This window comes from Nyctereutes procyonoides, unplaced genomic scaffold (genome assembly GCF_905146905.1).
Source record: "Nyctereutes procyonoides isolate TBG_1078 unplaced genomic scaffold, NYPRO_anot_genome, whole genome shotgun sequence".
In the NCBI taxonomy this organism is placed as follows: Eukaryota; Metazoa; Chordata; class Mammalia; order Carnivora; family Canidae; genus Nyctereutes; species Nyctereutes procyonoides.
The window spans coordinates 59,691,791-59,710,903 of NW_026575140.1; the positions used below are offsets into that span (position 1 = coordinate 59,691,791).

Below are 19,113 nucleotides of genomic sequence, written 5' to 3' on the forward strand. Positions count from 1 at the left end.
ACCCATATGATTTCACTCATATGTGGAATTTAAGAAATAAAACCAGCAAATGGGGAAAAAAAAGAAACAGAGAGGCAAACCAAGAAACACATTCTTAGCACTAGAGAACACACTTATGGTCACCAAAGAGGAGGAGGGTGGGGGATGGAGGAAATAGGGGATGGGGATGAAGGACGCACTTGTGATGAGCACCAGGTGATGTTTGGAAGTGCTGAATCACTATATTTTATACCAGAAGTATGTATGTTAACTAACAGGCATTAAAATAAAAACTTAAAAGAAAGAAAAGAAATTTGTTAAAACTTATTTTAAGGGCAGCCCCGGTGGCGCAGCGGTTTAGCGCCGCCTGCAGCCCCGGGTGTGATCCTGGAGACCCGGGATCGAGTCCCACGTCGGGCTCCTTGCATGGAGCCTGCTTCTCCCTGGGCCTGTGTCTCTGCCTATCTTTCTCTCTCTGTGTATTTCTCATTAATAAATAAATAAATAAATAAATCTTTAAAAAAAAACAACTTATTTTAAAAACTCTGAGTCTGTCTTTTCTTTAGGAGAACATTTTTTATGTACTGATCCGATTCCTTTATTTGTTATAAAACTATTTAGGACTTCTCTATCTTCATGAGCCAATTTTGATATCTTCTATTATTCTGAAAATTGGCCACAGTGTCTTAAATTTTCAAACTTTGGGCATATGTAATATTTTCATTGTAATTTATTTTTAACTATATTAAGATTTCTAATATGATTTCTTCTTTATCTATGAAATGTATAAATGCATACATTAAGATTTATGAAAACTATTTTTGCTTATGAGGGTTCTTTTTCCCCCACATCCTCACTAACACTTGTTTCTTGTGTTATTCATTTTAGTCATTCTGGCAGCTGAGTTGATATCTCAGTGTGGTTTTGATTTGCATTTTGCTGACAATGAGTGATGTGGAACATCTTTTCATGTGCTTGTTGGTCATCTGCTTGTCTTCTTTGAGAAATGTCTGTTCATGTCTCCTGCCCATTTTTAAATTGGATTATTTGTTCTTTTGGTTTTGAATTATATAAGTTATTTCTACGTTTCGGATACTAACCCTTTATTGGGTATATCATTTGCAAATACCTTCTCCCATTCTGTAGGCTGCCTTTTAGTTTTGTTGATTGTTTTCTTTGTTGTGCAGAGCCTTTTTATTTTGATGTAGTCCCAATAGTTCACTTTGCTTTTGTTTCTCCTGCCTCAGGAGACTTATCTAATTCAATTGCATTGTGATCATATAGTATTTCTATGAGATACATATTCTTTTACTAAAATTTATATGTGCTAGACAAAGCAAAACTCAACAAATCTTAATGTTTCACATGTGCTTGAAAAAAGTGGACATTCTTTAAATAGTCAGGTTCTATATATATGTCTAATAAATCATGCTGTATAATTTATCTTTCAAGGTTTCTTATTTATAATTTTTTATTCAACCTATCAAAAATTGAGATTTCCCACCATGATGAAAGGTTTTCAATATGGCTCTTACAGTTCCTTCAATATTTGCCTTTATTTCTAAGGCTACTTTATTGTAGGTATGCAGATTTTTAACTTTAATACTTGCAAGATGAATTATACTTTTTTATAATTTTGTAGTGGGCCTCTATTTCCCTACTAATGGATTTCCTTTGAAGCATTTTTTTCTTTTGGTTTAGTGTACCTACCTATATTTCTCTTTGTGTTTGCCAGATGTATCTTTTTTCCTCTCTTGATGTCCAGTTTTTCCATGTCCTTATGTTTTAGATGTCTCATATTTAAATAAAAGATAACTGGATTAAGAAAAATCTATTTTGTAAATCTGTTTTTTTCACCTTGGTGAATTTTGTCAATTAAATTTTATCTTAACTGATATATACAGACTTTTTTTTTACCATCTTATTTTTTGCTTTGAATTTATCCTGTTTCTTTTTCTTGGCTTCTTTTTCCTTGCTTGCTTTTTCCCCAGTTGACTGTTTTCCTCTGTCTTTATTTTCCCTTCACTGATTGGTAGAGTTATACACTCTATTTCCACTCTTCCATATTCTTACAGAAGCTACCTTTGAAGTTTTACAGTGCACAGTTAAAGCATCCCCACTTCCCAAGCAGCATCACTTCAGAATCTTTTTTTTTTTTTATGATAGTCACAGAGAGAGAGAGAGAGAGAGAGAGAGAGAGAGAGAGGCAGAGACACAGGCAGAGGGAGAAGCAGGCTCCATGCACCGGGAGCCCGATGCGTGACTCGATCCCGGGTCTCCAGGATCACGCCCTGGGCCAAAGGCAGGCGCCAAACCGCTGCGCCACCCAGGGATCCCACTTCAGAATCTTTTTTTTTTTTTTTAACTTATGATAGTCACACACACACACACAGAGAGAGAGCTGAATCTTTTTAAGTCTGATAACTCCTTCTCAGTTCACATGATTTTAGTTCTGTCCTTTTTTTAAACCTATGAATTATAATTACTATTATTCTCCTATAATGTGTAGATAACTACATATCTACATAGGTACGTTTCATTTCTCCCATTTCTTTGCCATCTCAGACCACCCTCCTAAGAAACATTTCTAGTCTAGTACAGTCTGTCCTGACTTATGATGGTTCCACTTACAGTTTTTTGACTTTATGATAGCATGAAAACTATACACATTTGGTAGTGACCATACATCAAACGTTGAGTTTTGATATTTTTTCTAGGACTAGCAGCATGTGGTCTGGTGCTATCTGGATGTTTACAAGATCATTTTTAGTGAATCTGTTATAATCTAGTTTCAGTGCCTTGTAACTGTCTGGGGACCTCTCCTTATTTATTGTCACATATGTGTTGTGGCTTTGTTGTGGTTCCATCTCTTTCATCAATTCTAAAGACTTTGCCAATATTTTTCAATTATTTCCTCATCTATTCTCTGTATTCTTTGCGTACGGGACTTGGAATACATGGAATGTCTGCAATTCCAGCCTTTCCATCCGTTAACCTTGCTCACAGTTCCGCTCACAGTTTACATGATTTTCTGCATTCTAAGAGACTTCTTACTTCCTGTCTTCTAGGTCACTTTTTTTCCCCTACAAGCAATTCTCTCTCAGGCTGGATGCAGTCTTCCACACTAATTCTGATCTATTGATCATTTTATCTCAAAAATATATATTTTTTTTAATTTATGGAAGTTGTTTTGTTGTTTTTCAATATGCTTGTTCATCTTGGCCAATTTCTTTTGCTTGTTGACTTTTGTGATTCCATCTTGATCTCTTTGCATAATTCAAGTAATTTTATTTTCTTATCATAAATCCTTCTACAAATTCCTTGGGGGATTTAAATCTCGTATATGGTTTCTGTTGACTCCCACTTATGATGGCTGTTTCCTTGTGTAAGATGAATTAAATAAATACACACTCATAATCAAGGATCACCAATTTGTGGAGAATTTAAAGGACAAGTATTAATTGAGGAGTCTCAGGGCCAAGGGGTATCCTGAACCTGAGGTCAGGAATTCTGCCTTTCAAGAGAACTCACTGTGCAGCACTGCTCTGCTAGCCTCTGTCTTGTGATGTGGAAAAACAGAGGCCGGGATGCTTATTCTCCCCACTTCCTGCAAGTACAGAAATATAAATTGTTTTATGCAGAATTTAGTTGTCTTGTAATAGGATGGCTGCTAATGTAATCTATTCTACTACACCATTGGAGGCAGAATTACAAAAAGTTTTTCAAAACTTCCTAATATTCAGAAAAAGAAAGCCAGCTAATTTGGCTTTGACAATAAACTTATTTAATAAGAAAATTTTTCTCCTTTGGGTAATTTTATTCATTCAAATCTTGGGTGATCTGAATAAGAACAAACTTAGTCCATAGTTTATGAAATTACAGATAATCCAAATCAGGAAGAAGGTCAATATTAAGATAGAAATAAAATTCTTTGTCTTCTAGTTTAAATATAAAATTACTGCATCATACTTTTACTTAAGAAACAAACTAGAAAGTTCACTTTTCTCATATGCTTTCTCATAAAACACTACATTACTTTCCTGACATTGTATCAAGCAAAACATATAGACACATCATTTATTCTCCTAAAATATATCAATAGCACCTAGTATATAGTAGTATTTGATGAGAATCTGCTGAATTAAAGTATAATATTTACCATCTTATCTGATAATATCTCATCATTGGATCCTCGGCAGAAAAATGAATGTTTAAATCCCATAGCTTTTTCTTGGATAAATATATAGTAATGGTTTTCTTGATTTAAATTAGGTTTAGTTCCTAACTCTGGTTTTCATAGTCAACCTAAAGTAGCTGAAACAAAATTCCAAAATTTGGAGGAATTTTTTAAATGTTATTCCCAGGCAATCCTAGTAATTATGATCTTGTTGGACCATCATAATTCTTAGGGAATCTATATTTAAAAAACAACTCAAGGGATTCTGATATGTAGCCAGATCTGCAAACTGTATCCTCATCTTCTGGGACATATGTTTAGACAAGAGGCTGATAATATATTCTCTGTGTTTATATCACATAATATGCAACACTTTGAAATAATTGATCCAATTTTTAGAGGACAGATTGTAATGAAAATCAACTAGATGACTTTGATTACTGTAGAGTCTGCCTAGGCACAACTTGGTCCAAATCAAAGTTATCAATATGATGCAACGTTTAGACCATTTTCACTTAACCATTTCTTTCTCACTTTCTTGAATTTAAGTTGGATTATTTCATCAAGTACTTAAGAATTTCCTAGATAGGGCAGCCCTGGTGGTGCAGTGGTTTAGTGCCACCTGCAGCCTGGGGCATGGTCCTGGAGACCCGGGATCAAGTCCCACATCAGGCTCCCTGCATGGAGCCTGCTTCTCCCTCTGCCTGTGTCTCTGTCTCTGTCTCTGTCTCTCTCTCTCTCTCCCTCTCCATGTGTGTCTCACATTAATAAATAAATAAAATCTAAAAAAAAAAATTTTTTTTTTAAAGAATTTCCTGGATAAAAAGAGCTTTGGTCTCAGAAAACTCAGTTTTTATGCAATTGTTTCCATATAACTTACATAAAAATTCAAGAACCTTTCACCATTTTAGTAAAAACAAAAAAGATAGACCCCCCTGGGTATTTTGTCAACACAGTAAAAAAAAATGAAATAGTTAATATTAATATATTCTTGTTTGTAGGATTATTAAAAATATTTAACAAGCACCATCTTAGAACTCAAGCATATATCACATGCTCTTAGAATTCATCCAAAAACCTGAGGTGCAAGAACATGAAACTCCAATATTGCAGTGTTTCTGAAAAAACTAGGATGAAAACATGGTACCTTAGCAGCAAAAGCTAGCAACACCATTTGAGGTCCAGAGAGAAAGGAACTGAAGTGATAAGGCCAATCCACTGAAATCACTTTGGATAAAAGAAACATCAATGCATTCATCCAACAAATATTTCATGAGTACCTGGTCACTGTTTGCAGACCAGCTCCCTGTTCCCAGGGAGGTGCCATTCTCCTGGCGGGGAAGAAGTACAAACAAGAAGCAAACAAAAAAAAAAAAAAAAAAAAAAAAAAAAAAGAAGCAAACAAACATGAGCTCACATTAACTGTCAGATACGAGCTCAAGTTCTGGTTCAGATGCTGGACAGCTGTAAAATGGGAAGTTACGTTTCTGAAACCTCTGCTTCCTCATTTACAGATGGAAATCATATAACACAAGTTTGTTATGAGAATCAAATAAGCTAATATAAATAAAGCAAAAGACTCTCATAGTCTTATCTGTGTTTCAAAGTCAGCTGGAGAATAAAGATCAAATCTTGTAAATTCTGGACTGACCAGAAAGGGTGTCCTTTGCTTATAATCTTTCCTATCCCATTCTCTCCTTTACCCCAATTCCAGAACCAAACACCAGGAACTCCATGTAACTGCAAAGTCATTTGAATTGCCCAGCACCAACAGCTTTTGGTCTATCATAGATTCTTTTAATTCTTTAAGGAAATGCTGTATCACCATCATTCTTTTGGGAACAGAGGACAGGTCTGTGTAAGATAACATGGGCATTGAAGATGCTGAGTGGAAAAGTGACTCAGAAAATCCATTTCTGACATGAAGGAACTTAGGAAATACATTAACCAAATTCATTTTGTTTAGATTTCCTTTTTTTCATCTGTGCATAAGAGTTATATGCGACCCAACTCTGTATGTAATTAAGTATAAAAAGCTTTTCAATAGATATAAAACAAAAATCTAAAGTATAGTTTAATTGATAGCATTTTTTTTTGCTTATATGTTGAATGCATATAAAATATCAGGGCAGGTTACACAATTGATAGAACTTTAGATTCAATGAAACATGGTGTTCATGGGTCCCAAATATGACACCTGGGACATCAAAGAACTTAAGCAAATATTTGTTAAAAGAAATTAATGCATCCTACAAAATGGAATACGGTGTCTGGCCCTGAATGCCCAGCCACGAAAAGATGTTCTGCAGAAAACAGTCTCCCAGGTAGTAGCAGGGATTTTATCCTGCCCAGGGATCAGCTTCTTGCCCCTGCCAGCCACCCTCCAACTCATTCACTGCAAAATTCTTGTTCAAAGAATTTAACATAGTAACAATAACAATTAGTTTTATCTGTTACAGTTTAACTGGCTAAAAGAATTTTAAAAAGAGCTTTAGAAATACGTCATTTCCAATTCTTATTATAAATCCCATGATGATTTTCAGTAATGTCCATGAAGAGATCTCGTCCCAATTTTGTGTGAGAATTTTGTGCTACAAACCAGAGCTATGGGAATTTAAAGATGAAACATGTCTTGGGTAGACAATGAGTTTTAATATGACTATCCACACTGTAATTGCCTCTAACAATATGCACTTTCAGATGAAGACACGTAAAATGCTTTTAACCATGATGCAGATCATGCAGTGAAATCTGCACTTTCACACCAGCCAGTGAATCAGGTCAGCTTTCTGATGCAGCCTGCATCACAGCACCAAAGCAACTTAATTTTCACAGGCCGAAATGAAGAATAAAAGAAACCTTTCTCTTTCATTACCTCTGCAGAGTCATCCTCAGCTTGTGGGCCATTTGATAAAATTAGTAAATCAGCTACAGATTAGTCAGTTTGGGCACATTCATAATTTTCCTTTGGTGATAAAGATTGGCAGTTCAAAAACCTGGCATCCCTGTTTATCTGGATAAGTGATAAAATGGGGTATCCCTTCCTTCCTTCCTTCCTTCCTTCCTTCCTTCCTTCCTTCCTTCCTTCCTTCCTTCCTTCCTCTTTCTGTCAACTACTCAGTATAATCGTTAGCAAGTCACTTAACCAGTCACTTAACCTCTCTGCTGTGGTATTTTTTTCTTTCTTATCAGTAAAATCAGTAAAATGGGCTTGTTGAATAGATATGAAGTATGTTAATATGTACTAGGCAGTTAAAAGAGCCTCCTACATAGAAGCCCCTAAAGCCCCTAACAAATCTAGCCACTGTTTTCATTATTGCTGCACATGATCATATAAGGTCAACAGAGATGAGTGAATAAATAGATTATTAACTCAGTGGAAGAAGAAGTGGAATAGAAAGCTCGATCCTCAAAGGTGATGATTTCAACAGAAAGAGAAGGTAGAGGTGAAGCATACTGATCTACCTAACTTTCCTCCTGTCCTGTCCCCTCACCCATGCTGAGCACAGGACCACAATCTTGCTTCAGGAAATGAGGGCCAACCTGTGCTGTCTCAAGTCCCTATGAAAACACAGAGGAGAAATTATGAGTGTGCTCTCCAAGGGCACCTGCCGCCACATATCCAGCTGCGTGGATGCTGAGAGGGTAGGGAATGGGTGCAACCTCCCAACCCAACAACTTACTAGCTGTGTAACTCCTTGAACATTGCTTAACCTCTCTAAATTTCAGCATTGTCATTTATAAAATGGACATTAAAAATAGCCTAGAGGCCACTCCAAAGAGCAAACTACGTTTGAATGACAGGTAGAAAAGGACCTGGTACAAGGTAGTTATTCAAAACTGTATGTAATATATATGTCTCCAAAATACATGTACATATTTTTGATTAGTCCTCTACAGAAACAGCAACTTGCACTAAATGGTAAATAACTCTAGTTAACATTAGTTCTCCTCTTTGCCCTGGCTGAGTTACCTGGATGAGGCAGAGAACAATGATGCTGCAATCATATATGTTGTTTGGGAATCTGTAACATTCATTTCTAGATGCTCGCTGCAAACAGACATTCTGTAAGAAATGTGATTCAATCAATTCCAAAGACTTGAGAATCTTGAGCAGCATACCAATTTTAGATGCCAAAGTTTAACTGAAATTTGGCATATAGATGAGCACTTCTCCCTGTCCTGAAAGCCCGAGAAGATTCCTACACAAAGAGCAATCACAAATAGTAATTTCATCCAACTGGATCCAATTATATTTAGCATACTTCACAAAGAGGGAGAAAAATAAGAATGGACTTAAGAAAATGTTTTCCTTTTATGATTTACTCTCTAGGAGGCGAAGATGAATTGCCTTATGAAGTTACTTCTTATAACACGAGGAACATAACTGTCTAGAAAAAAAATATGCAATGTCTTTCTAGAGGCAAATCAACATCTTGTTACAGAATACATGAGGCCCTTTCAGCGTATCTGGCAGTGACTCCACAACCTGCAAAGCTGACCCCTAAAAAACGTCTTCATGATAATAATTTGTTAGCAGCGGATGTTGCTTCAAGCCAGGGGAGGTTTGGAACCAAAACAGGTTGTCTCTGTCATGTAGAACAGACCTCCAAAGTGGTCAATTAAGAGACCCACCAAATATCCAAGAGATGGAACAGAGGTCCATTCATAAATGAAGAAGGGGAAGCAAATCCAAAGGTGACTTTTACATTTGCTTTTCTCCTACTAGTAGCTTCCAAACTGCAAACCCTTCACCAAAGCCCAGGTCTATGCTTTATGATTATATTCTATTTTTTTTCCAAAGGTCATAATGGATCCTAGGATTCTCTGTGAAGTCTACACTACTATATATGAATCCCTTTTTGGCCATATTCATATTTAAAGAGACCCTATCAGCCATGGAACATTGACTTTGTATAAAACATTATGTGAATAATTTCTTTTATATAAAAGAAAACCACAGTTCATACAAGCTACACATTATATAACAGATATCAAGATAATGTGAGTACATTTCCATCATATATATTTTTATTTTAGAGCTTACTCCTTCAAGTCACTTGTATCTTAGTTCATTTTATATATCTCCTCCTATATTTAATGTTCAGCAATTTCAAAATGGTATGTTTAAATGAGTTTAGTTTTCTATATTGCACTGATATTGTTGTACTTCATAAACACGAGAATTCACCATTTCTGGAAAATTATCACCCATTATCTATCCCAATGTTACCTCTCCCCTGTCTGTATTTTCCCCTTCTGGGACTTCTATCTTCTAGTTCCATAACTCAATGATGTTGATATGTTTCATTTATTTATGTCTGCATTCTGGGTATTATCACCAAATTTGCTATGGTCAATCTACATTTTAACCCTTCCACTGAATTTTTTATTTCAAAATTATACTTTTCATTTATAGATTTTCCATCTGTTTTTTAAAAAATTAGTCTTATTTTCTTAGGGTTTGATTTCTTGTTACATGCTGTCAATATTTTATACATGCCCATCTTACATTCTTTCTGGTGTTGTTATATTATGTCAAGTGTTTACGTTTAAAAACTGCTGTTATGTGTTATGCTCACTCTTCTCATGGATCATATCATCTGCTCACTCTCAGTCCTGGCCAATTGTTTCCTTGTATGTTTGGTCACATACTACAGTGAGCATTTCCTCCGAAGGCTTGCTGTTTCCTTGAGGATCCTTGGCAGGGGGTACGATTGCTTCAGGACAGCTTTGTGTTTTCCTCTGCGAGGAGCCCCAGGGGTATTTTTTTTATATAAATTTATTTTTTATTGTTGTTCAATTTGCCAACATATAGAATAACACCCAGTGCTCATCCCATCAAGTGCCCCCCTCAGTGCCCATCACCCAGTCACCCCCACCCCCCGCCCACCTCCCCTTCCACCTCCCCTAGTTCGTTTCCCAGAATTAGGAGTCTCTCATGTTCTGTCTCCCTTTCTGATGTTTCCCAGGGGTATTTTTTGACAGGAATATTTCTAGGTCAGCAGGTGGTATAAAAAAACAAAAACAAAAACTCACAAGACACAGGCACAATGAATAAAATTCTTAGCAGAAGATTTCTTTCTTACTAGTCAAGTTTCTTGTTTTCACTCATGGCTGGTGGCATTTTTTAAAGGAAGGGTCCTGTTTTCATGCAGGGATAGGAATCCCTTGGTTCCAGCTCTGGGCTTCATCTGGAACCAAGGCCTTAGCTTCACCTCTGTGCCATGCAGATATTGGAATCCAATCTCTGTGGTCACATTGATCCATCCCCTGTGGGGCAGCCACAGTGTCAGTTCATACACAGTCTGTACTTGACTTTTCACTGCTTTGCTTCAGGCACATGGTAATAATCCTCTCTCGTTGATTGATTGATTGCAAAATTAGTTAATGTTTTGAAGTCATTTTAAATATTTAACTCAGTATTACTAGGTATTTGTAATCATAATTTTTTTAGATTATCTCAGTCTACTGCATTGCCAGATTTAGTTTATAGACACTTCACTGTTTCATTATTTATAATCATTTAATCAATTAGTCCTTCCCAAGCAGAAGTGTAGTAGAACTGTATTTCAGATGTTGAGTAGTTAGAAACCCTTCACATTATTTTTTATGTCCAGGATTCTTTCCCATGTTCGGAAGTAATGGACTAGAGACATACTTTTAACTTCTAAGTGAAATAGCTCTGAAATGCCTCCTGGGATCCAGGAAGGATGTGGGTCATTTCTTGCTAATCACCATTACAAAGTGATCAAAAGGGAGTGTATTAACTGATTTCTAACTAAAAGTTGGAAAGAGAGAAAGGGGATCTTTTTTTTCTACATACCATTTTGAATGTTACCCCTCAAAAACTATTGAGGCCTGAAAATATGCAACTGCTCTCAAATAAGATGATGTGCCACAATTTTCAGTAGTAAAAGCCTCATGATATAAGCAATATAACATGAAAGTCTTTCTACACATGTAAACTATGAAACAGAATTTTAAGCAAAAGTCATAGAATTTGTCCCACAGGAATTACAACTTTCAATAATTTGTGACCTTATAAGGGAAAAATCTCAATGATTTGAGAAAATGGTGATACCCATATCTACAGTATACTAATGATTGCCACCTTCACAAATAATACCTTATACGATAATATATCATATTAATTATAGTATGATTCGACATGATGAGGGGGTGTTCACGAATTGAAGCACATTACAATATCTCCGTCATCTTCTGCTGCCCTGGTCTACACATTTAGAATGGTCTGAGTTTCCTGAAGCAAGAAAGGAGAATTATTCTCTAGAGAGTAGGTAATGTTAAGAAGTAGATACATCAATAAGGCAGTGGATCACGTTCAAAGAAAGTACGGGGCAAAGTTTACAGGACAACTTAGAATTATCACTTCACTTAGTCCCTGTCACTACTAATTTACAACCACAAATTTTTAAAATCAAATTATTATTTCCCACACACAGAGTAACAGATGATTATAGAATAATCAGGTGAAAAAAAATCTAAATTTTCTCTACAGGACAGTCTAATTTTTAAACAGCAGTATAGCTTTTTAAAGTTGCTTAATTAGCTGCAGATGACATTACCAAATATATAACCTTCAGCCTTAGTAGGTCTTGTCTAAGCCAATAAAAAAATTCACTTTTGTTTTAAACATATACCCTCAAAGCACATTTGAAAATAGCTGTATTCAGAATATGTAGGATTGACTTTTGTTTTTCTTCACATGTATCTCCTTGCTCCTCAGAGCATAGTCCATGGACAGCATCATCTCAGACACTGTTAGATACGCAGAATCTTGGGCTACACCTAGGCCCTACACAATCTGAATCTGCATTTTAACAAGATTCCCAGGTGATTCGTTCGCCCATTAAGGCTAGAGAGGCACTGTGCTATAGACATAGAAATATTTTCTAATTTAATGTCAAGAACAAGATTTCTTTTGTGGATGATGGAAATGTTGTGGAAGACTGTCATAGAGAGTGATGATTTTTTTCACACTTTTGTGGATATATAAAGCACTGATCTGTACAATGTGAATGAATTCTATGGTATGTGAAATATATCTTGATATTTGAAAAAGGAAGAAAAGATAATAGTGCTTAAATGCTTCAAATTGTACAGCACAGAGATGAATGGAACCAGCTCCAACTTTTTCTCTCTTATCTTGGGAAAAAATTAGATGCACCATTTCCTGGGGCTCACCTCTTCCCGAGAAAGGGAACAGCCCATCTGAGATTCTGGGCACACCTGACCTACCACTGGAAGGCGCACCTTTCATCACAAGGTTGTGCCAGGAGCCTGGCAGGGGGGGAGACGGTGAGGAGGTGAGCGCCCCCCCCCCCCCCCCCCCCCCCCGCCTTGAGCCGCTTACCCCGCTGCTGCTCAGAACCGCCTTCCTTGGAAACCGCGCGGAAACAATGTCAGGAAGCCACACCATCCAATCAAGGGAAGTGCAGAGAAGCAGAAACGCTATCTGCCGGCTGCACGTGCGCTCGCAGAGCCTGCTCCTCACCCCCACCCTCTGACTGCCCCCGCAGAAACCCCGCCAGCTTCTAAATCAAATCTTCTAGTTACTCTACCCCCTGGCATCTACATCGGACGACTCTCCACCCCCCCACCCCCCCACCCCCCCACCGGGTGCCCTCGGTGAGCGCTTGGCGCTCGGGCTGGGACGGCCCACAGGGCTCCCGCGGCCCCGACTGCACCGGGAGACCTGCGGTGGGCGCAGGATGTGCGGGGCAAGCCCACCCGGGCACTGACGCCTCTGAACTTCTGCGCTGCCTGGCCGCGACCGGGAGCGCAGAGCAGGGTGGGCAGGGGGCAGCGGCAGGCAGGGCGTGCAGACGCGGGGCGCGCGGGCAGCGCCGGCGACCCCAGAGTTGTGACCCTCTGTGCCTCGCACGCGGAGTCTGGCAGCCACGAATCCGAGAATCCGAGCCAGTGCCTGGCCCGGACTGTGCGTTCGGCGCAGCGACAGGGGTCTGAGCCGACTGGGAGCCAGCCGGGCTGGAGACGGACCCGTGACTTCGTCCGTGGAGTCGGTGGGTGCCGTAGGTCACGCTCTCCTGGCCCAAGTCCCCGCGTGCGCTCAGCAGGGGCACCCCCCGGACGCGCGGCCCCCAGCTCCCCGGCCCCGCAGGCTCTGTCCAGGCTCGCGTGGCCGAGGAGGGACATGCGTGTCCAGAGGCTCCTCCGCCCGAGCCCCCGGGCCGCGCCCCTGCGCCCGACCGCCCCCGGGCCCGCACTCACAGGCAGGGATAGTAGCCATAGGCCGGCCGCGGGGGCTGAGGGCCGCCGTCGTCTCCAAGCTCCGAGTCCAGGAGCAGATAGTCCTGGCTCTGGTTGCGCCGCGCGCCGGCCCCGGCCGCCCTCCGGGGAGAGCCGCCCCTGCCGGGTGCGAACACCCGGCTCTGGTTCATGGCTCGAGCCCTGCCGGGCCGGCAGGGGCCGGGCTCCCGGGGAAGGCACGTCGGTCTGGGCGGCCCGGTCCCAAGCGGAGGTGAGGGCTGCGGACTTCGGCGGCTCCGAGCTCCGCGAGCGGCTCCCAGGCCGGCCCGGGGCGAAGTCACCACTCGGGGGTACCCGGGGGACCTAGCCCAGCGCGTCGGGTGAGGGGACCCCGCGGGAGGGGGCCGGGGCTTCGGGGCGGAGCGAGCGCGGGCGGGGCGGGGCGTGGAGCCAGGAGTCCCCGTGGCAACCGGCGCTGCGCCCGCCTCCCCTGGGGCGCGCAGGGGTCCCCGCCTTCGAGGGGTTTCGGCGGCCTCCGCGCTTCACCCGCTTCACCCCTGGACTGGGTGGAACCACGCGCCCGCCCTCCCTCTTTGCTTTGCTCTTTTTCTTTTCCCACTTTTCTCTTCTGTCCTCTTTTTCTTTCCTCCTTTCCTCTTTCCCTCCTCATTCCTGTCTCCCTCTCTCTCTTCCCCCTAAGTCTGCTTATTTGGAAATAAGACAAATTGAAAACTTTCTAGGAAGGTTCCTTTAAGGAAGGTTCTTGAAGTACCAAAGAAACTTGTTTTTGTTTGTTGCAAAGGACAAGAGCCTCTCCTTTCTCCAGACTGTCTTCGTTCTCTTAGGGCATCTTCTCTCCCATCCCCAACCCCTGAATTTACTGTAACTCTTTATTTTAAAATGAACGACGTTCTATGTTCCCAACACCAGATGTGCCCAGTTCCTGAGCAACAAAAATAGGCAGGCATTTATGATGAGACGATAAAGAAGACAGCAGCCTACTTACCTCAGAGAAAACCTTTCTTTCCATCCCTGCAAATGCTGAAATTATTTCTCTGCCAGATGTTTTCTCCATTTCTAAACTGTTTTTAATTTTAAGATTTAGTTTTAAATTCTGTTTAATCTTCACAGATGTGAGAACTTAAAACTTCTCAGCAAGAATGAATCAATATCAATAGTTGTTTAAGAATCAATCAATTAGGAATCTGATTCATTTATTCAACAAATACTTAATCAATGCCAACTGTGTACCAAGCACCATTTTAGGATTCAGAGGCAAATTAGCCTGATAAGGGCCCTACTTGCCTTCATGGAGCTTTCGTGGAAGAAAGAGATTAAACCAGAGACATAGGCCACGATGAAAATGAGACGGGTTGGGGGATCCCTGGGTGACTCAGCGGTATAGTGCCTGCCTTTGGCCCAGGGCACGATCCTGGAGTCCCAGGATCCAGTCCTGCGTGGGGCTCCCGGCATGGAGCCTGTTTCTCCCTCCTCCTGTGTCTCTGCCTCTCTCTCTCTCTCTCTCTCTCTCTGTCTATCATAAATAAATAAATAAATCTTAAAAAATAAAAAAAAGAAAATGAGATGGGTTGATGTAATGATGGTAACTGGCAACTACTTCAGGTCAGGTAGTTAAAGAGGCCTCTCCAAGCAGGTGCTGGTTAAGGGAAGAGAGAAGGCAGGGAGCCAGACATGAAAAGATCAGAAGCCCACTACAACTGGATTGAAGACAGCCAGACTGTCTGAAATTCTTTTTTTTTTTTAAAGATTTTATTTATTTATTCATGAGAGACACACACACAAAGAGAGAGAGAGAGAGAGAGAGAGAGAGAGAGGCAGAGACACAGGCAGAGGGAGAAGCAGGCTCCATGCAGGGAGCCTGACATGGGACTCAATCCCAGGTCTCCAGGATCATGCCCTGGACCAAAGGTGGCACTAAACTGCTGAGCCACCCGGGCTGCCCTGAAATTCTGAAGTAAAGGTACCTTTGCATACCATGGATAAGTGAGCAATGAAAGGGATTTTGGAAGTGTGAGCAAAAGCAATCAACTTGATAGAAGGGGGAAGAGATGACAAATTTAGAGTTTCTGAGTTTGCCAGCACTGGGAACAAGAGAGCTCAGGAGGGTGAAAGCCACTGCACCCTGAGGGCGCAAGTAGGTGGCATGGATGGATGGATGGATAGAGTAATAGACCAAAAAAAATAGGAAAACACTCTTGACCTCAAAGACTAACCTCAGTCATTCTAAAGCGTGTTGTTCCTAATTTAAGAATCTCCTTTTTTGTTCTGTCCACATCTGGAGCCATGATTTAGAGTTTTGATTTTTTTTTCTGGTCATTATACCCAGCAATAAGATATTCTGCTTGAAATGTGTTTGTTCATGGCAAATACTGTCTGTAAGAACTCAACTGCTTTGATGCTTGAATGAATCAGTTAATAAATGTTTAATTTAAATGGCACCAAGGCAATCTGTTTAGAAACATCAACTGGAGGAAACAGTTAAGTGGGGAAGTAATATTCAAATGTTTTTGACCTGACTCGAATTCTGTTAAGTCAAAGCAAAATTGGAAAGGACAAATTAGTGTTAGTTGATGTGTTAGTCTTTAACTTAAAAACAAACAAACATTGAGACACAACTACTTTGTTGTTTTGTAGTTAGTTGCACTGTCTGTCCCTTTTCTCATCACACAATTTTTCATACTCAGGTAGCAACCTTCACACTGAAAATGTTATTACAGTAAACTTATGATGTGATATCAGTGTATCCTTTTGCAACATAAGACTCACTTTTCTCTATTCTTTGACATAGAGTTGGTACTGGACCAGTAAATGCATCTGTCCACAGAGGCAGAAGTAGGCTCTCAAGGACTTGATGCAGGTCCACAGAGAGAAGCAGGTTGGTAGTCTGAGGGCCTGTGTTCTTGTTTTAACCATTCCCTTCACTGAGAGCTTGTGATTTCCTCTCCTGCTTAGCCATTGCTAAGTGATGGGTTCCTACCAAGCACCCCTCAGTCTCTTCCTGCGTTGTAGACTTACCTACTAAGTATTGTTTCTTCAATCACATTTAAGAACATGGTGGCACTAAAAGACAAGACCAATTCTCGATCTAGTAATATGTTTTAACCAAGTGCAGCAGCATTGAGGGCATGCAGACCAAAGAAAGTAGTTGGCAGAATGAGAAAATACAGTGCTCAAAGTGAAAACCATTGGGTGTGTGAAGAAGTGACAGTTCTCACAGAGATGGGGTGGTATGCGTGTGCTGATAGGTCTGCTGATGATGTTGAGACGAAACAGGACACTGGGCTGGGACTTCTAAATTCAGGGCCTGTTCTCTATGGGGTGGTAGGGACACTATGACAAGATCACTTCCTCCTCACTACACACATCTGCACGGTTTGATTGATTACTGATTAATTTTACAAAAGGTATAATTATTTTAACAGTATTTTGAAAAGTTAAGTGGGGCAAAATGAATAAGAGAAGGGGTTGCTCCCTAGAGAGTCTCGAGCTAGGAGCCCAAAGGCAAAGAAAACAGAATTGTCACTGGCCTCAGGCTAGGAGAATGAGAGGAGATGCTTCCTTGCTCAGGGAGAAACTGAGGAGGTGCTCCGTGGAAGATGGGGCAGCTGCTGCTGCTGACAGGAAGCTACTGACACAGGAGCTTTGCTGGGAAATGCAGTTTAGGGTGAGTTGGCCGACAGCTACAGATAATAGTAGAGTCAGGAAATCATCTGGGTAATTTAAAGCATGGAGCTCCAAGTCCTGACTCCTAATTCATGTAGAATACACAGAGGAAAAACGAAAACAGCCCAGAAGCTTCAGAAGGACTGGTCTTCTCTCGGTGAAGGTCTTCATAGGTTAAGGCTTGAGGCAGATACTTGCATGCACTACATCTCTGAACCTCCCTATCTTAATTTTTAAAGTAATGAGGTTGTAATAATTCCGTTTACTATCTCTGTTGTTGCTAAAACTTTATTATGTTAAACATTAGAAACACTATGTGAAACATCAGCAATTTATTTTAATTTACTATATTGACTTGAGCTTAAATAGGCGTTCAGTATCTTAACATTATTATTCGGATATTGTGTAAGCACTGTGATCACCACGGCTTTGCTTAGGATAAGTCATGCTGGACTAAATTAACTTGTCTTTTGGTAGAATGATTAGAATCCTTTCAGTAAACTACTGACCAAGGGCATCATGTAATGTATTTGGCAGCAAGATTAACAAATACGGACTGGGTAACAGAGGAATGGTTCATAAACAGTCAGAGGACAGTTGAGAGCACTGCTGAGTTATGGAGTGGAGTCACCCTGGCTCAGGAAATGCAGACATATCAAGAATGGATGCAACTGCCTTATATGTAGTTATTTTCTTATCACTGGAAGTAGTCAAATACAGCCTGGACCTCAATTTTCTACATATGCTGTAAAGTGAATAATGTTAACTTTGGTAAATTAAATGAACACCAAGATCCCTTAAGCACAAGTACAAAATTAAAAAATTAACCATCCCCAGGGATCCAGAATACAGAGTTGATAAAAACCAATATCTATTCTAAATGTATGTTTAAAAAAAAACTTAGGAAACTGAGAATAACAGACACATCATGACCATGGTGAAGAATACCTATTTCAAATAAAACCAACATGGAGAAATATCAAAGATGCTTCCATTGATGGAAGGAATAAGGGAAAAGTGTCCCAATACATTACTATTACTCACTAACTAAGAACTTCTACAATAAGCTAAATAAAATATGATAAATAAATAAGAGGAAAAGTTTGAAAAATGTTTTTAACTGAAAATTATTAAAACAGGAGAAAGAAATATGTTTGGAATAATGTTAGAGCATAAATGTAAACAGAAAATTAAATAGTTCTCCTATATGCTAGCTATAGCCAGTCAAAAAATAGTAAAGGCTAAAAAATATAAAATAAATAGAAATAAATTCAACCAAGAATTGTAGAATTCATGTAAAGTATAAACTTTAAAAAAATGAGTCAAAGTCTACATAAATTATATATTTTATTGATAGTTTGATGAGACTGAGACTGGTGTTAAATTTATAGATTAATTTGAGTAGAATGTAGTATTTTAAATATGTATTCCCTTATAGGGACAAGTTTTCTCTATTATTTATTTTTTCTAAGAATAAATGTGACAAAAGCAAGTAAATGCATTTTTAAAAAGCAGTGAAAGGCACTTGATCTATAAGACATTAAACGATTTAGTAAAACCACAATAAATAGTTGGGTATTCACAAAATGGAAACATTAAAAGAATATAATAGAAAGTTCAGTCAAAGACTTAAGGATATAAGATTTTATGGTATGATAAAGGACATAACTCATTGGGGAAAATGAAGCCATACTGAATAAAGGGAAGTGGGTAAGAGATTTCTTTCTCTACCTTTGCCATAAAGTAAATGAGATGCATTAAGAAATTGAATGTAATTTTAAAAACCATAAAACCTCTAGAGAAAGAGTCGGGTGAACTTTTATTTTTTAATATGTAATCTTCAGGTGTATAATGCCATTCTAAGTATTCACTAAAAGCTGAAATAATAAAGAAAAATACTTGGGTATTGATTAATAAAAGCAAAACTTACATCTGTGTATGTATTAAATTTTATATTTATACAGAGAACCTTTGAGAGCTGAGCTAATGCAGCCCACCCAGACGACTCATGCCTGCAGGTGTCCAGAGAGGAAAAAGTT

General features: G+C 39.6%; 1 protein-coding gene across 3 annotated transcripts in view; it reads right to left on the reverse strand.

The window, feature by feature from the left end:
• The window catches only part of TRPC6 (transient receptor potential cation channel subfamily C member 6), a 112,928-nt gene extending 99,170 nt beyond the window's left edge, over window positions 1-13,758 (reverse strand). For 2 of the 3 annotated variants that reach the window (XM_055304750.1, XM_055304752.1), the window contains exon 1: window positions 13,412-13,758. In XM_055304750.1, the coding sequence (XP_055160725.1) occupies window positions 13,412-13,581 (170 nt within the window). In that variant the 5' untranslated portion in view covers window positions 13,582-13,758. The remainder of the gene's footprint in view (window positions 1-13,411) is intronic. The other variant, XM_055304751.1, reaches the window with a different exon arrangement.
• Window positions 13,759-19,113: the final 5,355 nt, after the last annotated feature.